General features: G+C 30.8%; 3 protein-coding genes across 3 annotated transcripts; 2 read left to right on the top strand and 1 right to left on the bottom strand.

Annotated features, from left to right (window-relative positions):
• Positions 1–843: 843 nt before the first annotated feature.
• Positions 844–5086, bottom strand: LOC100816246 (protein trichome birefringence-like 41). The gene is made up of 5 exons (XM_003537616.5): positions 4634–5086; positions 2460–2631; positions 2182–2357; positions 1791–1949; positions 844–1227 (listed from the first exon to the last, which is right to left on the bottom strand). The coding sequence occupies exons 1-5, from the start codon at positions 4927–4929 to the stop codon at positions 936–938; spliced, it is 1095 nt and encodes a 364-aa protein (XP_003537664.1). The 5' UTR covers positions 4930–5086; the 3' UTR covers positions 844–935.
• Positions 5087–11783: 6697 nt separating this feature from the next.
• Positions 11784–14990, top strand: LOC100815562 (ankyrin repeat domain-containing protein, chloroplastic). The gene is made up of 7 exons (XM_003538848.5): positions 11784–12728; positions 12986–13062; positions 13430–13528; positions 13610–13708; positions 13926–14024; positions 14116–14214; positions 14659–14990. The coding sequence occupies exons 1-7, from the start codon at positions 11981–11983 to the stop codon at positions 14770–14772; spliced, it is 1335 nt and encodes a 444-aa protein (XP_003538896.1). The 5' UTR covers positions 11784–11980; the 3' UTR covers positions 14773–14990.
• Positions 14991–16624: 1634 nt separating this feature from the next.
• LOC100500323 (ankyrin repeat domain-containing protein) lies at positions 16625–20029 on the top strand. Its single transcript, NM_001249425.2, has 8 exons — positions 16625–17344; positions 17601–17683; positions 18044–18142; positions 18227–18322; positions 18533–18631; positions 18723–18821; positions 19094–19609; positions 19699–20029. Exons 1-7 carry the CDS (start codon positions 16654–16656, stop codon positions 19190–19192), a joined length of 1266 nt encoding a protein of 421 aa, NP_001236354.2. The 5' UTR covers positions 16625–16653; the 3' UTR covers positions 19193–19609; positions 19699–20029.
• Positions 20030–21704: the final 1675 nt, after the last annotated feature.

Genomic DNA, 21704 nt, shown 5'->3' on the forward strand with positions numbered 1-21704 from the left:
GTAATATTTTATACAAAGTCTCAAAATTACTTCTGAATTTCGAAATAATCTTGATGAATTACCATTAATCACACTTAAATCATCCAATGGACGGGGTTGTCTATCTACAGGAGTTAGTATAAATCTACACTGTTTGTTAGCAATATAATCTAGTTTTCGGTTGAATTAACAACTTCAACCATAAATTAATAATCAATTCATTAGATTAAGTCTTATAATTTCTTATTGTTTTCACTTAATTAATGATGCAAACGAGTTATTTAATAAAAACGGTATAACTTAATATGCCACTATTAGTCAAATCAAGAAAAAAAAATCCATTTATAATTAGTAGTGGGTCTTAGCTTGTTTAATTTATGTAAAAAATTAAAAGGAATCCTATTTATTTCTTTAAAATTTTGGTTTTCTATATTTTGGACATAAACAATGACTTTATGTCCAATTTTCTTATTTTTGTTAGGGATCAAGGATCTTTAATAAGTTAGCAATTTTCTAAATTTTGTTAAGGGTTAACTAAACAATTTATTAAAGTGTGACAAAGGTTAAATTTATGGTAATAATGAGTTGTATATTTTTTTAATCAAGTGGTTCAGGATTCAAATTCTAGTTGATCATTAGGTATGGAATAAATTATGTTAAGAGATAAATATTTATCTTGTGTGTAAATTCTAGTTGATACGTAATTACAAAATAAATTGTGTTGAGAAAGAAATATTCACCTTCTATGCGTTTATATTTCTAGACAAAGATTAATCATTCCTTTTGGTCAGAAATTATTTTGTACTAATATCATGATAAAAATAAATTGTAATTATTATAAACATTGAAAGAATTAAACTGCAATTTCTTTAAAATGATTTAACATTATTGATAAAAAATTTACATGAATTTCCCAATAAAATTCTGCAGGCTACACACATAAACCTTTATTTCTTCTAACTAGTGATTGCTGCATACAACAGCTGATTCCATGTATCTGGCAGCCCTGCTACACACCAATGAGTGCAGTCCATGCCTCTGAATCCATTGTAAGAACTAGGATGTGCATCTTTTCTCAACTGGGACAGAGTTGTAATGTTAAGCAGGTGAACAGGTTTGGTTATGTTCTTCAGCACATCTTCCAATACAAATAATGCTGCTGGCAATCCATTAGGGTAAGTTGATCCACTTATTGGCTGCGTCTCCTTGGAACAGTTTCGCACTCCTGGCTCATTCCACCCCGTGCCACTGATTTATATACAAAAGTTGGGGGAAAATTGAATATTAAAATCAGAATGTTAATGACACTTTTTAAAAGGTCTTTGCTTATTAAGAGTATTTCTCTCGGGCTTAATAATAAATTTTATCACCAAAATTTTATTTTTATGTATTTTACCACTCAATTTTCATAATTTTTGTGGATTTTACTACTCAAGTTTTTATCCACAAATTTTACTATTTAAATTTTTTATTTTTGTGTATTTTACCATTAAGATGATAACAAAATAATATAAAAAATTATTTTTTAAAAAAAAATTGTTACAATCAGTTATAGTTATAACATATGTAAAAAGTTACTTTTCAATCTCGGTTATAATTGAAAATCATTCATATTTTGTTAGTGATAGTAAAATACATCAAAAAAGAAAATTTTAAATGGTAAAATTTGAAAAATAAAATTTTAATGGTAAAATTTACAAAATAATAAATGTTAGAAGGGTAAAATTTACAATTACATCTTAAAAGACATTAGAGGATAACTATTTTGAAGCTTTGAATTTACTAATGAGAAGAAAATGTGTCAAACTTACTTGTAATGGGAAGGAGAAATTCCTTGGAAAAGAACTTTGGTTTTGTTTGTATCTACCTCTGCATTGACCCAATTAGCCCATGTTGTCAAACCAAGTTTAAAAGCTTCCATGCGATCCATGTCTTTGAGTATCTTGTCACCAATTTGAACATAATCCCATCTGCATCACAAAATGGTCAAGTTAATTACTTATTAGCTATTGTCACAATCAAAACTTTTGGTGCACTAATTAACGTTCCGTTTGAATAAATATTCATAAACACTTATAGAAAAAAAAAGTTAATTCAACCTATGCATAAATTACTTTTAATTCATAGAAAAAGTTTATTTCATTTTTTATTTCTTTTTTGATTTATTTAAACATGGCCTAAATGATTTTGAGGAAATCATACGGTTGCTTAGGCCCTCTGCGGTACCACCAAAGCCAAGTGTTGAAAACCATAATGTCCATTTCTTTCCATATGCTTCCACTCTGAAGGGAATCAAGCTTCAATACTCGACCAATTTTTTCCTCTTCAATGTCAACCAAATATGTAGAATGAAAAATAATCACCGAAACTCCATAGTCCTACAGAAGCATTGTAGTTGTTATTGCTTGAAACTTTTGGTAAAAATATAAAAAAAAAAAATTGTTACCACAATTCTGAAAGAGAGATTATAGTTCACTAACCTGGAATGTGTAGTTAGATACGTTCACATCGCCCTGCTCTAATATTTCAGTTTGAGGCACAGAAGAACGAAGCAAGCATATAAGTGATTGCCATTGGTTGAGACTGACTGAATCTCCTATAAACATGATCTGCTTCCCCTTAAGTTTTGTCAAGAAATCTTTCCCATCAAATCTGCAAAAGGGTATTTTGGTTAGATCAATGTTATTAAATTGTTTCAAAATTTGGCTGAACCATGGATAGAACTCCTCTCCGGTATTGGATTTTTCCAGGTTTGGATCTCAGATACCTATTGTGTCTTTCCCTCTCCTAATAGAAGAATCCAATGACCGGAGACAATCCAAACCCCTTAACCATTAAGTTTGGTGGGATGGGGAGAATTAAATGAAGATGCTGAAAAATTAATACTAACGAGAAGACATCATATGTAATAGTATATACAGTTATATCACTTTTTATCTTATTTATTTTTTCTTGCAAAATTGACAAAATTTATTTCGTTTTAAAAATGGATGATTTTCGTTCATATAAAATTGGCATCATAAGTAATATATTATAGGTTAAAATATATTTTTTATTATTGTAAAATTAATAAAATTGTTTTCATTCCTATAAGATTTTTTGTAAGTGAATGAATTGACTTTACAAGTAAGTAAAACATATTTTAGCTTATATTATATACATTTATCTCAATGTTCCAGTTATGTTTTTTCACATACACCTATTTAAAAAATACACTAAAAAAACAAAGTAAAACTTTTTGTTCTCCCAATTTTGTGTTCAAAGGACATTTCTCTTCTACTCCCTCTCTTTACTCGGTAATCATTTAATTTCATGCTTGACATTGTGCATAATTTTAGTAAATACACATTTTGTTCAATGAAAATGTTAAAAAAAGGGGGTGGTGGGGTTGGTGAATAAAGACAAAGGCTCGTGTTCATGCCTAATTTGACTAATACAGAACTTTAATTATTTGAAATCTCCATGAAGTATCAGGACGATGAAGCCAAATCAAATACATTTAAGCTCACGGGTTAACAGCCTATACTGTAAAAGCTCTCTAGTCTTTTTTCATTGACCAAGAATGTTGTAACTTATCACATGCCATATTAATTTACAAACCCCCTATTCCCAAAAAACAAAACAAGTTTTCTATCACATGCAGTTTGTGCCAACTACTAGCATACACATGAATTATGTATCAATAATTACTTGCAAAATATAGATAGTGAAAAAGGATTCCGGAATTTTTTTAGCGTATGTTTGAAAATGAAAAAAGAAAAAATAAGAAAAGAAAACAGAGATGGTGAAAAAAAATAACATAAATATGTTTTTGATTCCGGTGAGTTAACACTCATTTTGGTTCCTATAAATTTGTGTCTTTATCTCTGTAAGATATTTTATTTACTTTTAATTACTGTACATTTGTGTTTTTCCGGAACTAAAATTAAAAAAAAAATATAAACGTACCAGAATCAAAATTGAAAAAAATATCTTACAAAATAAAAAATACTAATTTTCAGGAACTAAAATTTTAAAAATAAACTAACAGATACAAAATACAAAAATAAAAAACGTGCTAACTTACATGAAGAAAAAACATATTTAAGAAAAAAAATGTTGGTTTGTAGAAACGGAGTTATTCTTTCTTTTTCTTTTCACTTTTCCTTCATTTCAAATGTTAAGATTTTCTCTACTTCTTTACTTTCTCTTCACCATACCAAATTGACAGTTAAAATATAGAAAATATTTTTCATGATAAAATAAGAGAGAAACTTCTCTTTTAGCTTAATTTGAATACATTTTTAAGGTTCTTCTTGCATACGGGAAAAATAACAGAAATTAAAAAAATTTATATACAATATGACGTAAAATATTAATTTTTTTAATATTCAAATAATGTACTGTAAAATCACTAGATCCTTAAACCAAAAAAACAAGTCTGTACCATAAAAACCAATAACTGTACATTAAAAGAGTGAAACAATACTTATGAGATAGTAATAAATTGTTGAACAAAAAAATAAAGATAGTAATAAATATATCATCTCTCCATGTCTGTGTCCTTATCCTCGTATGAACTGTGTTTTCAAGAATGTCGATGTCGTATCACATACGACAACACTACTCTTACAAGGAAAATTGAAGAAAATAAGATTAAGAAGTGAATTCGTACCTTGGTAAGTCGCATTCGTTGGGTTGCCATCTGTATTTGAGGTATTGTTGATCAGGACGACCATATTTCAAGCAATCAAATTCCTTACGAATGTGAGGGCAGGTTGAAGAGTCATAGAGAGGGTAAGAATCATCCAACTCCCACCTTCCTTCGTACATGTTGCAACTCAATTCATGTTTTTCTTCTGATCTCTGCCATTTGAAATTGGACTCAACATGCCCTCCTCCACCAGTAGTCACCACACAGAGCAATTGGCAGAGGCAAATGACCCCAAAAATCCAAGGATGCATCCTCATTGCAACACTCCTTTGTGTAATTGTGTGAAGGTGTGTGTTTTGTATATATATATAATTCAAGATAATTGGTTGGAACTGGACAAAATTTTAGTTTGTCTCTCTGCAGAGAATGTGTTGAAAAGGGTGCCTGAACCAAGCCAGGGCATTTCTCATATTATTCGGTTGTCAAATGTATATTTGTATATATACTTGTTTTGGTTGGCAAAAAAGATTTTTAAAGTCACGTGATATGATTAATAAATAATTTTTTTTATTAAATATATAATTGTAAATTTGATTTTTATCTATAAAAAATTATATGTCTCCTGTTCAAAAATATATACTGAACATGTACTAATAGTATATCTTTCTATCTTCTTAATTCTTATATGCCTCCCTCCCTTCACTGTTTTCTTTCCTGATTCCCAGCCCCATTTCCAACTTCCCTACCATTAAGTTTCTATAAGTTTTATCTATTAAAACTCAATACATAAAATAATAAATTGCATTTATGCTTAGCATACGTTACAACTTAAATTGCTCATTTACTTTTTATAGATATACGTTTTTTATTATTATTACTTTTGGTTACTTACCTTTTTAATTTCGATTGCTTATTTGCTTTTCAATTGCTTTTTCTTTATAATATACTTTATAGTTTAATTAGACAATGATTACAAGGGTCTAATTCAATTAGTTGGATAAGCTGTGAGTATTGTATACCTCTTGTTATCCTATTTAATTTCCATGAATAAAGAAAAGTAACACTAATTTCTTTTATTAAAAGAGTTTAGACAATGATTTTGTTTCAAATTGCTATTATTTCACCGGTATTTCCATTTATTGTTAACTAAAGTTTTTTAATATTTGGAATTTGGTAGATAAATTAATTTTTGTAATGTAGTTGAAATATGATATCTTAAAGCTCTGTTTTCATTCTTTAAGAGAAAAAAGTTAATAATATTGATCTATTTTAGCTTACTCTTGTACAAAAAAAATTATTATACAAACTTATAAACTTGATAAATAACCATTTAAAAAGAAAGAATCAACAATTTTTGTTTTTTTATAAGATATATAATATTTTATTTTTTTATTAAACTAATTATTGATCATTATTAATAAAAAAAAATGAGTCATTTTTTATTTTGGCTATCAGGTGCTTATTTTTCTCCCCCTTAATAGCTTTCTGTGGTTAAGTGTCTGAGAAATCAATTCTTTAAATAAATATCACTATTTTAATGGAATGTGGGTTGTCTCTCTTTGTATAATACTAATTTTGTTCGACATAAGTTTGAAATAGTATTTATTTATTTATAAGATTCAATCTATAATATTTTTTGTATTAATTATTTTAGACTAAAAATTCATTTATTAAGAGAGAGAATATTAATGTTAAGGGTAGTTTTGAAAAAAATTCTAAATTTAAGACAAATTTATTATTATTAATTAAATTAATCACTTTCCTTAATTTTTATGAATTAGTTAATTGAGTTTTATATATAGGAACAAATGAATTATGAGATATCAAATGAAAATATTTTCCGAATTTTTTTTTAAATGGGCCATAATGATGAATATCAAGTGAAAATCTTTTTTATTGTTAAGTATGTAAAAACTTTAAATCTAGTGATCAAAATTACTTAAGAGATGTCATGTGTATTTCTTTTAATTTCTTTTACCATTTTATATGTAAAATTAATTAGAATAATTTTGGCCGTTCGCGTATAATTGTATGGTAAAAACTTATTCTTGTAATTTTTCTTCAATATATAAGAAACTTATTTAAATGAGATGAAAGTATGAAAAAGTGAATCTCAACTAATTTAAACAAATAGTTAAAATTAAAGATAATTAAAACAATCTTCATAGTCAACATCAATTCGTCTAATCTCTTACTATATATGTCGTATATATGAAAAGGATTGTCAATTAATATTGAAATACTATTTTTTATTTGTAGTCTAAAAATTCTGATACATTGCATCATGGAAGAAAAAGTAAAGTTATTTATTGACTTGAAGAGGAATGGTTGGTAATTAACGCAAGTGCTAACTGGATTATTGGACTTTTTCTCTCAGTAGTGATGAACATCTATCTGTAGTACTTTTACAGCCGTTAATGTAATTTCACATGCAAAACATGACACCTCATTCAAAGAACAATTATCTATCAAATAAGTTATTGTTTCGAATGATTTTGAATTTGATTTCTTTAAATGAAATATCATATTTAAGCTTTATGAATGAATAAAATATAATTGGAAGAAATTTTTTTATTAAAAATAATCAGTTAAATTTTTTGGAGATTAATTAATCATTATTACAACTAGTGCATACTTCATAACATTATCATGCTATAAAAGAAACAACCGTGTTATTTTTATTTGCCTCACTGTCTCATGTATGTGGTTCGCTTTCTTAATTCTTATTATTCTTTTTTTAATATATATAGACACAACGAAGATGGATCGAGCAAGCCATCATAGCTGTCATATTAATTTGGTTGATATCCAGAAAACTATTTAGGAATTTAGCATATAGAACGTGGCATTATATTAATAGAATCGGTCAAATTTGGAAGCAAATTATGGAAAGGACAAGAATTTAAACAAATTATTTTTATATCAGTAATCAAACAGACAAACAATTATATTAATCATCAGAATCAAGCAAATTAATTCGACATAATGTAAAGCAAATAATCAATAATATTAATCATTAATTGTCATTATTTATTATCAAATTGTGTATTAATTGATATAAAAAAAAAGTTTTGTATGAAAAGTCACTTATCAAAATCAATCTTGGCTAGAATCCTTTAATTTGTTAAATTCTCGTGTTGGAGTCTTATTTATTGGGAAAATCATGATTAGGATTGAAGACCATGCTAAAGATGATGTAGTTAGATTTTTTTAGCAAAGATTAATTTTTTATCGATAGATATTAATTATTCATTTTTGTTAGAATGTTAGTGGAAATAGTTTCAGCAAATATTAGTATAAGATATTTCTCTATTATAACATGATAATATAAAAAAAGTAAATTTTATCACATAGGCACATATCACATGCCAACGCTATATTTATTTCTTTTATGTCAAAATATTATTGATTTTATTTTTATTTCTTAATTCATAAAATTAGAGTAGTATAGGTAATCATAATGATCATTGAGTGCATGGATGACGAAAATATGATTATTTTAACTTAATTAGTGATCTTGTATTTAAATCTTAAATATACAATTACGTTAAATATAAAGAGTGAAAATTTTATCGTTCATAATAATTTTATCTGGTTTAAAACCTCCAATAGAGAATATTTATGGTGCATAAAAAAGATAATTATAAGGATTATATATTATGTTTAATAAATCATTAAATCTTATATGAATTTTAATTTAATGATAAAAATAAATATGAACTTTGATTTTATATACCATGAAAATCAATTTATTATATATAATAAAAGGATTTTTATAAGTATAGTAATCAATTACTATCCAAATATTGAAATAAATGCTTTATTTAATTAATTATGATATATTTAAGATATTGAAATTTCGCTATTTATTACAAAGTTAAAATGTTAAAAATATGTGCTTGTTACATATAACATCAGAATATTTTGTTTTACAGAACATCAGAATAAAATTAATCATGGTTATCTTTATTTTTTCTATATTGATGATACCTCTTATTCATTATTTTTTATAATATATATTTATTGAAGTTGCATCATTTTCAAATTGAATTTAATTATTTTATAAAACTAGACATGTCTATTAAAAATTCAATAATATTAATATAAAAAAAGGTTTTGTTACAGAGGCAGATGTGAAAACCTACACCACATTTATTCTTTTCTCTCTTAAATGTCACTGACTTCTTTATTTTATCTTTTAATAAATAAATTATATTATTAAAGGTAATTATAACGAGTATATATTATAATTAAATCAATCAATTAAATTATTCAATCTTATAAGAATTTTAATTAAGTAAACTCTCATTTTATTCCTTGACATTGTGAGACGCTAGTAATTCCTAAAATTAAAAAATGCTAAATAAATCCCTAAAATTGAAATTTGTTAGTTATATTAGTCTTTGTTTTTAGTTTTGTTAAGAACTATAATGACAGTACCTAAGTTAAACTTCATCCAAACTTAAATATAAGTAAAATTAATTATTTTATGTATCAATTAATTTAAAAATTTAGTTACTATCATTTAATTCTAAAAATCACGGTTAAAAATAATGTTTTTTTAAATCATTATTCATTGAAACCAGTTATCAATAAAAAAATAATCTTTAGAAATAAAATCTTAATTAATTGAGTTTGTTTTTTGGAATGATATACTAAATAGTGTGAAAGTAATTAAAATTTGGTTATATTTAGGTTCACAACTTTTTTTTTAATATAATTAGTTAGATTTTAAGGATTATATTGATAGTATATGTTGTACATTCCAGGGACTAAATTGAAGTTTTATGGATTTATTTGATTTTTTTTTTAATTTCAAAGACTATTATGACACTGTCTCACAAAGTGTTCAATTATGTTTCAGGTCTGAGGCTAAAAATGCTGGGACTGCACTTTATGTGACTGGCCTGTCTTCAAGGGTCACTGGGAGAGAGCTAGAGGAGCATTTCTCTAAGGAAGGAAAGATGAGAATCATATTTGATTTTCTCTCCATTTTTATTTGTCAGTTTTCCTCATTATGAGCCCCATATCTTGAAATGAATATCAATAGATGTTTTCTTTGTTAGGTTGCTTCGTGTTTTCTTGTGGTGGAGTCTCGGACGTGGTTTTGCTTTTATTACAAAAGATACGGTTGAGGATGCCAACCGTTGCATCAAATATCTCAATCAATCAGTTTTGGAGGGTGGCGATATCACTGTTGAGTGGGTAACTTGTTCTTCTGTTCTCTAGCTAGTAGTTGCTAAAAACAATCATGCTTTTCTTTCTTCTTAACTTGAAGGTTTTGTGGTCATATTCAGAATACAGCTATTTTGTCAGCAATCAAAGATGATCAGTTCATCCATGTCAACTTTAGTGATATAGCTTCATCAATGGAGCTAATCAAATGCTTCTTATCAACTTAATATAGCAACCATATTGTCTAACAACTTCATAACCTCAGCATTCACTTTCAACTCCACTAATCCATGGACATTATCGACAACTTTCTAACCAGGCTTTTATGGTATCTCATGCCTAGCATTAATCGTGTGTGGATATGATACACCTTTTTTCCTTCTCATAAGCTAGGTTTTTTATGTCGATAAAACTTTCTTTTAAAGGACACCCTTAAATATAATATCAGTGTTAATACAATTTACTAAGGCAAGAAGGATGTAATGAGATTCAATCTGTTTTGCTTCCAGTGGTACTTGAATGATGATTTATGCTGTTTGTTTTTGTCAAATAAATTCCCCATGGATTGTGAGCTTCTAGGCCAAGAACTCCTACACCTGGACACTATTTTGGCCTGAAAAGTACTAGAGACAGTGTCTTTTGAATTGTGAATCTAGTCTTTACTCTTTAGTGTTTGTTTAATCAAAACTTTTACTGAACTCCACATGTTTGTCTCAAGAGCATCGAGGTGGTAGAGATTATTCACTGACCTTATGGTGGAAGATCTAGGAGGTATATATGCTCTTGGATCCAGGTGATGTCTTTTGTCAGCTTCTTTCCATCTTTTAAGTTTGAAGATGGTAAGGAAAAAATTGTCTATTATGGTATCGTGACTTCAGTTTGTATCCATCTTTTGGAAATAGTCTGCCCTACTTGTGCTTTATTTTGTCCTTGTATTTGTTCGATATTTAACTACTTTGTACAATTCATAATTTAATGGTCAAATGGTAGAGCTCCACTTTGTCTCTGATCTTTGTTTTAGTTCTTTTCTTCGTACTAATAAATAAAAAGTCGCAGCAAATTACAATTCATTTCCTTCAATTCTATAGGTTTTCAACTAATCGCAAGGGGGGTGAGTAGGCATGGCTAGGGGTGTAAATTAGATGATTAAGCTTGACTCGTGTAAACAAAAAAGATTGACTAAGTTTGAATCGTTTATTAAATAAGTTTAAGTTTGATTTTGTTTAAAATTTCAAAGCTTGTGGTCTACTTTAAATTATTGGAACTTTTTAAATATAAATGTGTTAATTAATCTATCATTTAATAGAGATTTTCGATCATGTGAAATCATGAAAAATATATAATTTTGTACTTGTAAAGATAACTTAATAGAGATTAAAACATTAATAAAAATGGTGGGGTTTTTTTTAAAGAAAAATTATGGTCACCAATTATTTTTGAAAATTGACATTGGGTGAATAGGACATATATCAGTAGTTGATAGTAGTATATTAAAGTAGTCGATTTATTTCTCTCTCTGCTCTAATCGGAACTAAATAGGTTGAAAGTACTTTGTGACGACGACTATGACATTTTTTTGTAAGAAAATTTAAAATCTGAGTTAACAATATAAATAATAAATTATTTAGTAAGTGTATACTTTTTATAGCTATTGCTATCAAGTTCAATTCCACATTATTTTTCACAATTAAAATATAGAGTAACTTAGTGTTTAGTGTTTAGAAAAAGAGAAAGATATTTTAATCTTAATCTTATCTTTTCTAAAGTGTGTAAATAAATGAAATATCCTACCCATAGTCAAGATCAGGGACCCATCCTCTTTATGAATATTTTGAACTTGGAATTTCATACAAATTACTCAAATTTCTTACCACTACTAAGTCAATTCTATTGAATAGTACAAAAAAAAAAAAAACAAATCAAACAAGTAAAAAGCACAAAAATTACAATTGGCAACTTTTATTGTAGTGTAGAAAATCACGATGTTGATGCATAATTAAAGATGTTGTTGGTCATACAAAATACAAAATAGAATCCACGCAGATAATCTTATCATCTTATCGGAGTTGAATTTGAATCTATGCATATTGCATACAGAAAAAAATGTTCATTTTAAAAGTTTAGTGCCTCGAGATAAGCAATGTTTTCTTTATTTATGCTAGCAGCAGCAACCGCGAAGCGCAAGCCACCACCATGTTCCATGTTTCCACCATTGCGCTCAATCCTCAACCTCACAATTTCCTCTTTCCACTCCCCGTTTCTACTTCCCGCAACCTCCCACTTTCACAAACCCTCCATTTCCCCAGAAACTGGAATCTCCGCTCTCTCTCTCCATCGCTGCACCTAACATACGACGATTCCGACGACCACGTCATCGGCGACTGCGTCGTGTTCGAGGACGGCGTTTTCGACGAACCCGTTTTCCACAACCACCACCTCAATTCCGACAATCTCGCCGTCGATAAGCCCAAGCCCAAGCCCGGGCGCAGTTGGAGGAAAAAAGTGGAGGAGACATTGGGCGAGAATTTGGTCCCGGACAAGTGGCGAGAGGTACAGGCGGAGATAAACATAACGAAGAGGGAGATGCGGAAGATAGCGCGGGAAGTGGAGTTCAACAGCAAGGTTGAAAAGAAGAGAAGAGGTTTGATTCCTCTTAGGGATATGAACTTAGATGACTACAAGGCTTACAAGGAGGCCAAATTGGCTCAGATGAAGCTTCTCGATTACGCCTCTTGTTCTCCGGTGGGCCAAAATGTCCCTGAGGCTGAACCTGAATTCAATCGCGGTGGTGAAGAGGTGGCTGAGGCTGAACCTGAATTGAACGCCGGTGAACGTGTAGAGCCTAAGAACCCTAGATGGGCTGTTTATGGGAGGGGTTTGGAAGATGTCACTGAGTTTTTCAATAGTGACAACTATGACCCTACTGCTAAAACTCTTGGAGGTATATCCATTTTTTAATGCTCTTTTGGAGTTTTTCTTTGAATCATGAGCTAATCCACTGGAAACTAACTGCTTAGGTTACTATTAGTTCTTCATACTATGGTGGCTAATGGATGGCAATTTGGGCTGAGGAATTACATTTTGAAGAAATTAATGATTTCATTCAATGATTGTTGCGTTCGACTTGTTTGTTGCGTGTATATGAATTTTTTAAGTGTTGGGATAGTTGTTCTAATTCTTTCGTGTCTGCGTGAATAGGTCGGCGGAAGTTGTTTAATAAGGAGGAGAAGGTTTTGTTGAATAAGAGAATACCAGACTTGGCAGCTGCTACTTCAGTAAGTTTTATGTGTTAGAGGAACAATGACTCATATTTTACCATTGTTATATTCTTATTGTTATTGGAAAAGAAAAACTCCCTAGCTCGCCTTCATGGTTAAGTTGGTGTGATTTTTGGCTCGACCAATGCTGTTGTTGTTGAGTAATCCCATATTCCCAGTGAATGCTGATGTTGTCAGTCTTCCTGGAATGATTAATTAGGCCATAGAAACCTTGCTGCATTTTTTTTTGGTGTGTGTGAGAGAGAGAGAGAGAGAGAGAGAATGATGATAAAGGTATAGGGAGGGAAAAAGGTTCTGATTCACTTAGTCTTTGGTGAATACTTTCAATGCTTTTTTTAATGGTCAATACTACTATTATTTTCAGGATAAATGGCTTCCTCTGCACACTCTTGCTGCATGTGGAGAATTTTACCTTTTAGATTCTCTGTTGAAGCACAATGTTGATATCAATGCTGTGGATAGGGTATTTCAATTCTAACTTTTCATTAGGGAGATTGAAATGCAGGAGTCTTCTATGTACTTTACTGATTTACTTTGTTTCCAGGATGGTTTGACTGCCCTTCACAGAGCAATAATTGGAAAAAAGCAGGCCATAACCAATTATCTCCTGAGAAACTCAGCTAATCCCTTTGTACAGGATAATGTGAGTAAAAAACGACTTAATTAATGGTTGGGCTGTCCTGATGTAGTTGTGTATGTGAGCCTTTACTTACTGATTTTTAAGCTCTTCCTGCCCCCATTGAAAAGTCGTTACTGTTGTCATTCCATCTTAATCTAACAGCATATTGTTATCATAAGCCTTAGTTTCCTGTTGCTGAAATGTTTATGCATCTATTTTGTTGTTTATGCTCTGGAAACAGGAGGGAGCCACATTGATGCACTATGCTGTACTAACAGCTTCTACCCAGACAGTTAAAATACTCTTATTGTATAATGTGGATATAAATCTCCCGGACAATGTATGATTAATTTTTCTCTTGGTTAGTTTATCTACCTTTTATTCTTTTATGGTGATCTGTTTGAGAACATAATTCATTTGCTCTGTCTTAGTATGGCTGGACACCATTGCATCTTGCTGTTCAAGCTCAGAGGACAGATTTAGTGAGGCTTTTGCTGATTAAAGGTGCTGATAAGACATTAAAAAACGAGGTAATTTTCTATGGATTTTCTTCTTTAATCTATCAATGTGAAGGAACCTCAGTGTCTTGCATAATTTAGCTGAACGTAGATGCTTAAAATGTGGATCATTGGTTCGATTATCAGCTATGATTGGGATTTAGAAGGTCTGCCTCTGCCATATGTAGTTACTAGTTAGGCAATTTGAATGAAAGGCAATTGTGATATCCAAACCTTGATTCTCAATTTTGAAATTGAGATATTTACGTGAGATTTTCCCTTCAATCAGAGAAACCTTTCCTGAGTCATTATTTGTTGAGAAGTTTTTAAAACTTAAAAGTGATTGACGAATAAGAAATGCATGCTAGTAACATACTCTCTAGCACACTCTTTTAAACACGTCTTATTAGCTGCTTAATGCTTGGCATTTCTTTTAGGTTGATTTTTAAATTGAAATTTCTCTGTTGTTTATCTCAGGATGGTTTAACTCCTCTTGACCTTTGCCTTTACAATGGTCAATGTGCCAGAACATATGAACTAATCAAGTTGTTTAAGCAGCCTCAAAGACGTCTTAGACATGTATCAGTGTGACAGATGGGGCTAAGATACAACTTCTGAAAGATTTGGACCAACAAATGAATATTAGTCGTTGCCAAGTTTTGCATGACAATTAGCATCCCTTAGTCACATGGAAATTTTGGTACAACTACAGTATTGTACTGTATTAAAATGTATATTTTAAATAGGATAGGGAAGGAAAATAGGAATGTTTTCATGAAAAGAAAGAAAAATGGTCTGCTATTTTTAAATTGCGTCTTTCTTAAACTCCGGGCATGGCTTTTTTTCTCTATCAAGTGTCAACTATTTTCTCATGAAATCGCTTTTACTGGGTTTTGCTAAGAATATGGCTTGGGCAAATCAACAAAATTGCCAATGGTTAAAAAACATGGACTGGATTGACCAGTTGGTGAAGTAACCAGCCATATGAAAAAGTAACAAAAATGACTCGCCATTTAAAAAAAAATAAAATTGAAATCAAGCATGTAACCTGTTATGGCTGACCTAGTGGTGGGTTGAGGTAGATGCATGAAGTAGTTTTACATTTTTGTATCCACTACTACATTAATGATGCAAGTTAAAGACAAATATCAATATTTTAAAGAAAAAAAAAAACACACTTTTTTCAAGGATACCAATTCATACGGTATATGGCTAGTAAAGAAATAACTTGGATTATGTCATGGGACTATGATTAAGTGGCGCTTACCAATGAAATAGATCTTCATTATTTGGCTAGATCTATACATGTTAAATGGTGGGCAAAATTGTTTGTCCAAAAAAAAAATTGTGGGCAAATTTGGATGTCTCCCTTTCATAAAAAAAAAAGAAAAAAAAAGTTGTTGAATGAGTAAAAGTGTCCTAATAAACTTAGTTTATTTCAACATTTTGAGTTATGTTAGGAGATTAGTCAATTTTGTTGCTCAATCTTTAGCTCAAGCGGTGAAATTTTAGGCTAATTCTACCGTCTTTGATTACATACTTGTATGTATGACACATTGTTAATGAAATGAAGTGAGTTCCTTGTGTAAAAAAATGTCCTAATAAAATTAGTAGCTACATACCAAAATAATAAAGAACTATCATTCTTAGAAGAAAAACAAAAAATAATAACAACCTCTAGCCTCCACCACTTCAGAAGAAGAATAACAAGAGAAAAAAAATGAAAGTCTCCAATTCAACAAGTCTTGAGAAATTGAAGAGAAATTTCAGTAAGTTTCAACAAAATTATCTATAAGACAACAAAAACAATTGTTTTGGAATAATATTCTGAATGATCGCAAAGGAGTATCTCAATGATTTATCAGAATTTTAAACTCCCCTGAAGAATTCGTTGACACTTATAAGTGAATTGTTTTTTCTCCCAACAATAATTTTTCCATTAGTTAAGATCCAAATTTCTAACCACATGCTTAAGTAATTCAAGTCTCAGTCACTTAAATTAACAATTGTTGATAAAAGTATAGTTACTTTAATATCACCTAAGTATCTCTAGGAACTTTGTATATATTTTTTATACAAAAATTCTTTTATGTAAAATTACATTTTCCGGTGCATTTATTTTAAACCAATATTCTCAAGTAACTTTATCGTGTCAAATTTATTTTCTGGAATTCAAGTCAAAGCCACTATTTTAATTTAAACTCTTAATTTGACACTGTAGGTTCAAAATTTCATTAATAATAATAATAACAATAAGGATTAAATTATAATTGAATACTTTAGTATGAACTAACTCATGATGTTATATATAAACAGTTAGTGGGTATGGCGAAAAAAATCAATTCTTTTTATAATAAAGGCAAAACATAAATTTTTCTTCTTGATAGTATTACTATTATTTGTAGGATAGGAATTGTGTTACCCAGACAGATTCTATTATAACTTTAGGCTGGGCTTTGTCTTAGCAGGGAAATGGAAGCCACTACTATGTTCCGTTTTTTCTCTGCCGTTATGGTCAATCCTAAACCTCACAAACTCTTCTCTTCCCTCTCTATCTTCCCTTCCGCCACCGCTCCCCGCCACTTTCAATCCCTCAAATTCCCCACTAAACAGAACGCTCACTCTGAAAACCGCGATATTGGCGACCGCGTCGTCTTCGATGACGGCATCTTCGAAAGCGGCGCCGTTTTCCAAAACGACAGCAATCTCACCACTAACACACCCAAACGCAGACCCAGCCCAAGGACAAAAGTGACGCGGATAACGCGTGAGAATTTGGTTCCGGACAAGTGGAGAGAAGTTCAGTCAGAGACCAAAATCACCATTAACGAGAGGCGCAAGAAGAAGAAGAACATAAGAGGGTTGGTTCCTCTAAGGGATGCAAACAAAATCGAGGTTGAGAAGAAGTTGAGTCGCTACAAGGATGTAAATTGGGACGAGTACAAGTCTTCTAAGAAGGCTAAATTGAGACAGATCAGTCCTCTGGTTCTCAAGAACCCTTCTACATTTCCCGTCAAAGAGAACCTTCCAGAACCTCACTTCAATGGCGAGCGTGTTGAGCCTAAGAATCCCAGAGGTGTCCTTCACGGGAAGGGTTTGGAGGATGTCATTCAGTTTTTCAATAGTGGAAGCTATAACCCTAGTTATAACACCTCTCTTGAAGGTCAATGTCTATTTTCACGCCTTTCTTTTTCTTTTCTTTTCTATTGAGTAAATGATTTTGCTCTATAAGAGGAAAAAATGAAACAAGCTTCTCTCGCAAGTTAAAATTAGTTTATTAGCTTATGTATGTATAAGTTAAAATGAGTTTTCTGGAGAAGCTAAAATCACTTATTACTATTGCATTTGCTCATTGCATGTATATAGTTTTTTGGAGTGGTGAGATTGTCGTATTAAAATTTTCACCCCTGCATGAATAGGTCGTCGGAAGTTGTTTGCTATTACTAAGGAGGAGGTGTTGTTGTTGAACAAGCGAATGCCCGACTTGGCAATTGCTACTTCAGTGAGTTTTCTGTGTCTTATGAACAAATTACAATGACTTGTATTTAGTCTTCATTATGCTTGTTATTGTTGAAAATAAAAGTTCTCTTGTTCTCCTTCATTGTGAATTTGTGATGGCTTAGTGATCATTTGTTCCACCAATGTTGTTGTTGAGCAATCTCAGTAGTTGATTATGTTGTGTTATAACTTGTTAGTCTTCTTTGGATTGGGTAATTGGGACTACAAAGTGTTGTTGGATGTTGCAATTTTCTTTCTGTCAAAACATGGTAAAGGTGTAGGGAGGGGAAAGGGTTCTGATTCACTTTCTTATACCCTTGGGTGAATAATGTAATTTTGGAATGCTAATACTGATTATTTTCAGGGTAAATGGCTTCCTCTGCACACTCTTGCTGCGGGCGGAGAACTTTACCTTTTAGATTCTTTGTTGAAGCATAATGTTGATATCAATGCTGTGGATAAGGTATATAAATTCTAACTTCTCATATGGGAGAGTAAATTGCATGGAGTCATTGTTTTAAACTATGGTGATTTACTGTGTTTCCAGGATGGTTTGACTGCCCTTCACAAAGCAATTGGCAAAAAGCGGGTCATAACCAATTATCTCCTAAAAAACTCAGCTAATCCCTTTGTCCGGGACAAAGTGAGTAAAAAGTTACTTGATTACCATATTTGCATGTGAGCCTTTACTTGCTAATTTTCTTAAGTGATTTTTTGTGCTCTTCCTGCCCCCATTGAGAAATTGTCACGGTTATCATTCCATCTTAATATAACAGCATATTATTATCATAGGCTTAATTACTTGTTGCTGATATTTTTATGCATCTACTTTGTTGTTTATGTCTGAAAACAGGAGGGGGCCACCTTGATGCACTATGCCGTACAAACAGCTTCTATTGAGACAATTGAATTACTATTATTGTATAATGTGGATATAAATCTTCAAGACAATGTATGATTAATTGTTCCCATATTTAGCATATTTACCTTGGTAATCTTTTGTGGTGCCTTTTGAGAACATATATTCATTCTCTCTGTTTCAGGATGGTTGGACACCATTACATCTTGCTGTTCAAACTCAGAGACCAAATTTAGTGAGGCTTCTGCTGCTTAAAGGTGCTGATAAGACATTAAGAAACAAGGTAATTATCTGTTGATTTCCTATGCTAATATATAAATGTGAAAGAACCTTGATGTTGTGCATACCTGAATATAGATGCTATAACTGGATCATTCATAGAATATCTGCTGTCATTGTTATTTAGACCGTTTGACTCTCTGCCATATGAACTAGTTAGGTGATTTGGATGAAAGTCCATTGTGACTGAGTCTAATTCCTTTGTCTATCTGGTTAATGCTGGCCATTTCTATTATGTTGATTTTTAAATTGCAATATCTCTATTGTTTGTGTCAGGATGGTTTAACTCCGCTTGATTTTTGTCTTTACTCTGGTCAAAGTTTCCAAACATATGTGCTAATCAAGTTGTTAAAGCAGCCTCAAGGGAGTCTTTGACATGTATGACAAATGGTGTTGTCTCTAGTACCCAGACATTTGGGAGTATAGCTGTATCCTTCCTTGTTGTACCAAGAGCAGAACATGGTGGTTTCTTAATCCATGTCAGATGTGATTTGGCATCCTTCTCATTTCAAATATATTTATTTTTAACCCCTCATGGTGGAATAATGGTTAAACCTATATGCCTTCTCATGCTCATCAAGTAAGAAGGATTTTAATCAATGGTGTCCCCATTATTGCCTTCTATCATTGATTCTTGAGGTGTGGGAAACTGAATGGGTAAATCAGTTGCTGAATATTATTAACCCTTCCAGTTGAAGTGTTGTGACTTCAGAAGACAGTTACATTATGCGAGAGGTGAAGAGATTTGTTGTCCATTCACAATCTTCAAAATTTCAACTGACACCAACAGCTGTAAGTATTTAGTTTTCATATGTTTTTTTAATGTTTTTAGTTGGTGCATTGAATCGTTTTTGTGATACATTATGTGGGTTTTATTGTAGCTCAAATTGTCGACAAATTCCATGGCCAGGGAATTCGACATGCACTTTTGGAAACCCTAATGAGTAATGGCAGTGTAAATCGACCAAGTATGAATTTGATAGGTACTTTGTAGTATGGCCTTTATACTTGTGTCACTGTCTATCATAAGGAGAAGAAAGTAGAAGAAAAAATGATATACATACTGTATAATGAGGTCGATAGTTTAAAGATGCTTCGTACAAAATATTATCCTGAGCACTGGTTTTGTTCGTGATTGGGTAAGGATCATCAGTTCCACAAAAGGAGTAGGTCATATTCATATTTGTTCTGTATGATGTTTAAATTTAATTTCATGTTTATGAAATCATGTAACAGGAACTAAATGTAACAGAAACTTGTACCTCTGTCATTGACATTTTTTTTATGAATTTAATTTAAGTACACTAACTATAATTAAAGGATTTTTATACACTCATCCATTCATATCTCGTAATGGCGATGAAAATCTTTACATTGATAGTGTTTGAAAATTAAACCTATTTTTTATTTGTTTACTCACCCTGCTGGCTTTCTTTGTTTAACATTAGAGTTGTTGATGCGTTGGTTAGTTGGGTTTAATTGTTTTAGGAAGCTTTCGGTCATGTTCTCTGCCTCTGCAATCGTCCTATAATGGTTTTTGCCAGAACATCAACGATTGGTTTTGTGGATTGTGATATTCCGTATTCTATTAATGAGTTAGACTTCGTGTACTTATGCTAATAATGAAGCATTGTGTTTCTTTAAACAGTTTTCTAATTTCTGAATTGGTTGTTATTGTTGACACGTTGTGAAACATAATTTGCTTTGTTCACTTGCTTATATAAAAACAATTGATTATGCCCCTGGTGAGACTCTTATTTGAGGGCTAGTTCTAAGTTTTTAGATGTAAAATTGTAGTGAGTAAAGGTTATTTTGAACACTATGATGAAGCTAATGCAATATTTATTTGGAACCGATACTTATATTATAACAAATTAGAACACTGCACAACCCGTGCAATAAAAAGTCTAAAAAAGTCCCCCAAATAAATTGTCATTGGTTTTGCAGTAAAACTACAGCAATGTCATTTAATTTTTTGAACGGGAAAAAAGCTCCAATAATATTTAGGGGTATTACTATTTCATGACTAGTTACGAGTGACTACTTGATAATTTATACGTGGAACTAACAAAGACAAAGGTTGAAGAGATTAAAAGAATCTCTACATTCTTCACTTAAGGCTGATTTGTCGTTTAATTGTGGTAGCATTGTTTTAGCCATGAAAGCAATACTCTGACATGGTTGAAATTCTGACGTGGCAGTATGTTATATGGAGACTCCTTTCATAATAGGAAGTCTTACAAGACTGAATTTTAACCGAGATGACAATGACAAAGTGGGTCAACATACACTAATCTGTCTCGCTCTGCTAATATCCTGCTAAAAAGATTTGGATCACTTTACCATATTTTTAAAACGAGTTTAAAATATAAAATATTAATCCAACCTGTTTTGAGCTGATTTGATAGGTTCATTTGAGAAAGAATTAAAACATATGTATGAGTTTAAAAAACAAAAAAACATAGTCAAAAAGTAATATATTACCTGAATAAATTATCAATCTAATTGATATTAAAATTTAAATTTTTTAATTAAATTTGTGCATGTAAAGGATTAAGAGATGAAGAAAGAAAATCTTGGCAATTTTTTAAGATTTTATTTATTATTAAACTTTAAAATCCAATTGGATCAAATAGGTTCCATATAAAAATGATTAGGATTTAAATGAAATGTAAAAATGCCTATAAAAACGAAGTGTAAAAATGAACATGGGATAATATTTATCCATTAATTATTGCGTTGTGGGCGTGAAAGCTGTCTAAAAAAAGTTTTGAAAAGATATAAACCAAAGTTATTGGGTGGGAATAATGGATATTCCTCTATAAGATTTTTATATAAAAAGAAAGAAAAATGACATGTCCCCCCTTTTTTGTTAAAAGTTATTTAA

The sequence above is a fragment of the Glycine max genome, chromosome 11, assembly GCF_000004515.6.
Source record: "Glycine max cultivar Williams 82 chromosome 11, Glycine_max_v4.0, whole genome shotgun sequence".
NCBI classification, from domain to species: domain Eukaryota; kingdom Viridiplantae; phylum Streptophyta; class Magnoliopsida; order Fabales; family Fabaceae; genus Glycine; species Glycine max.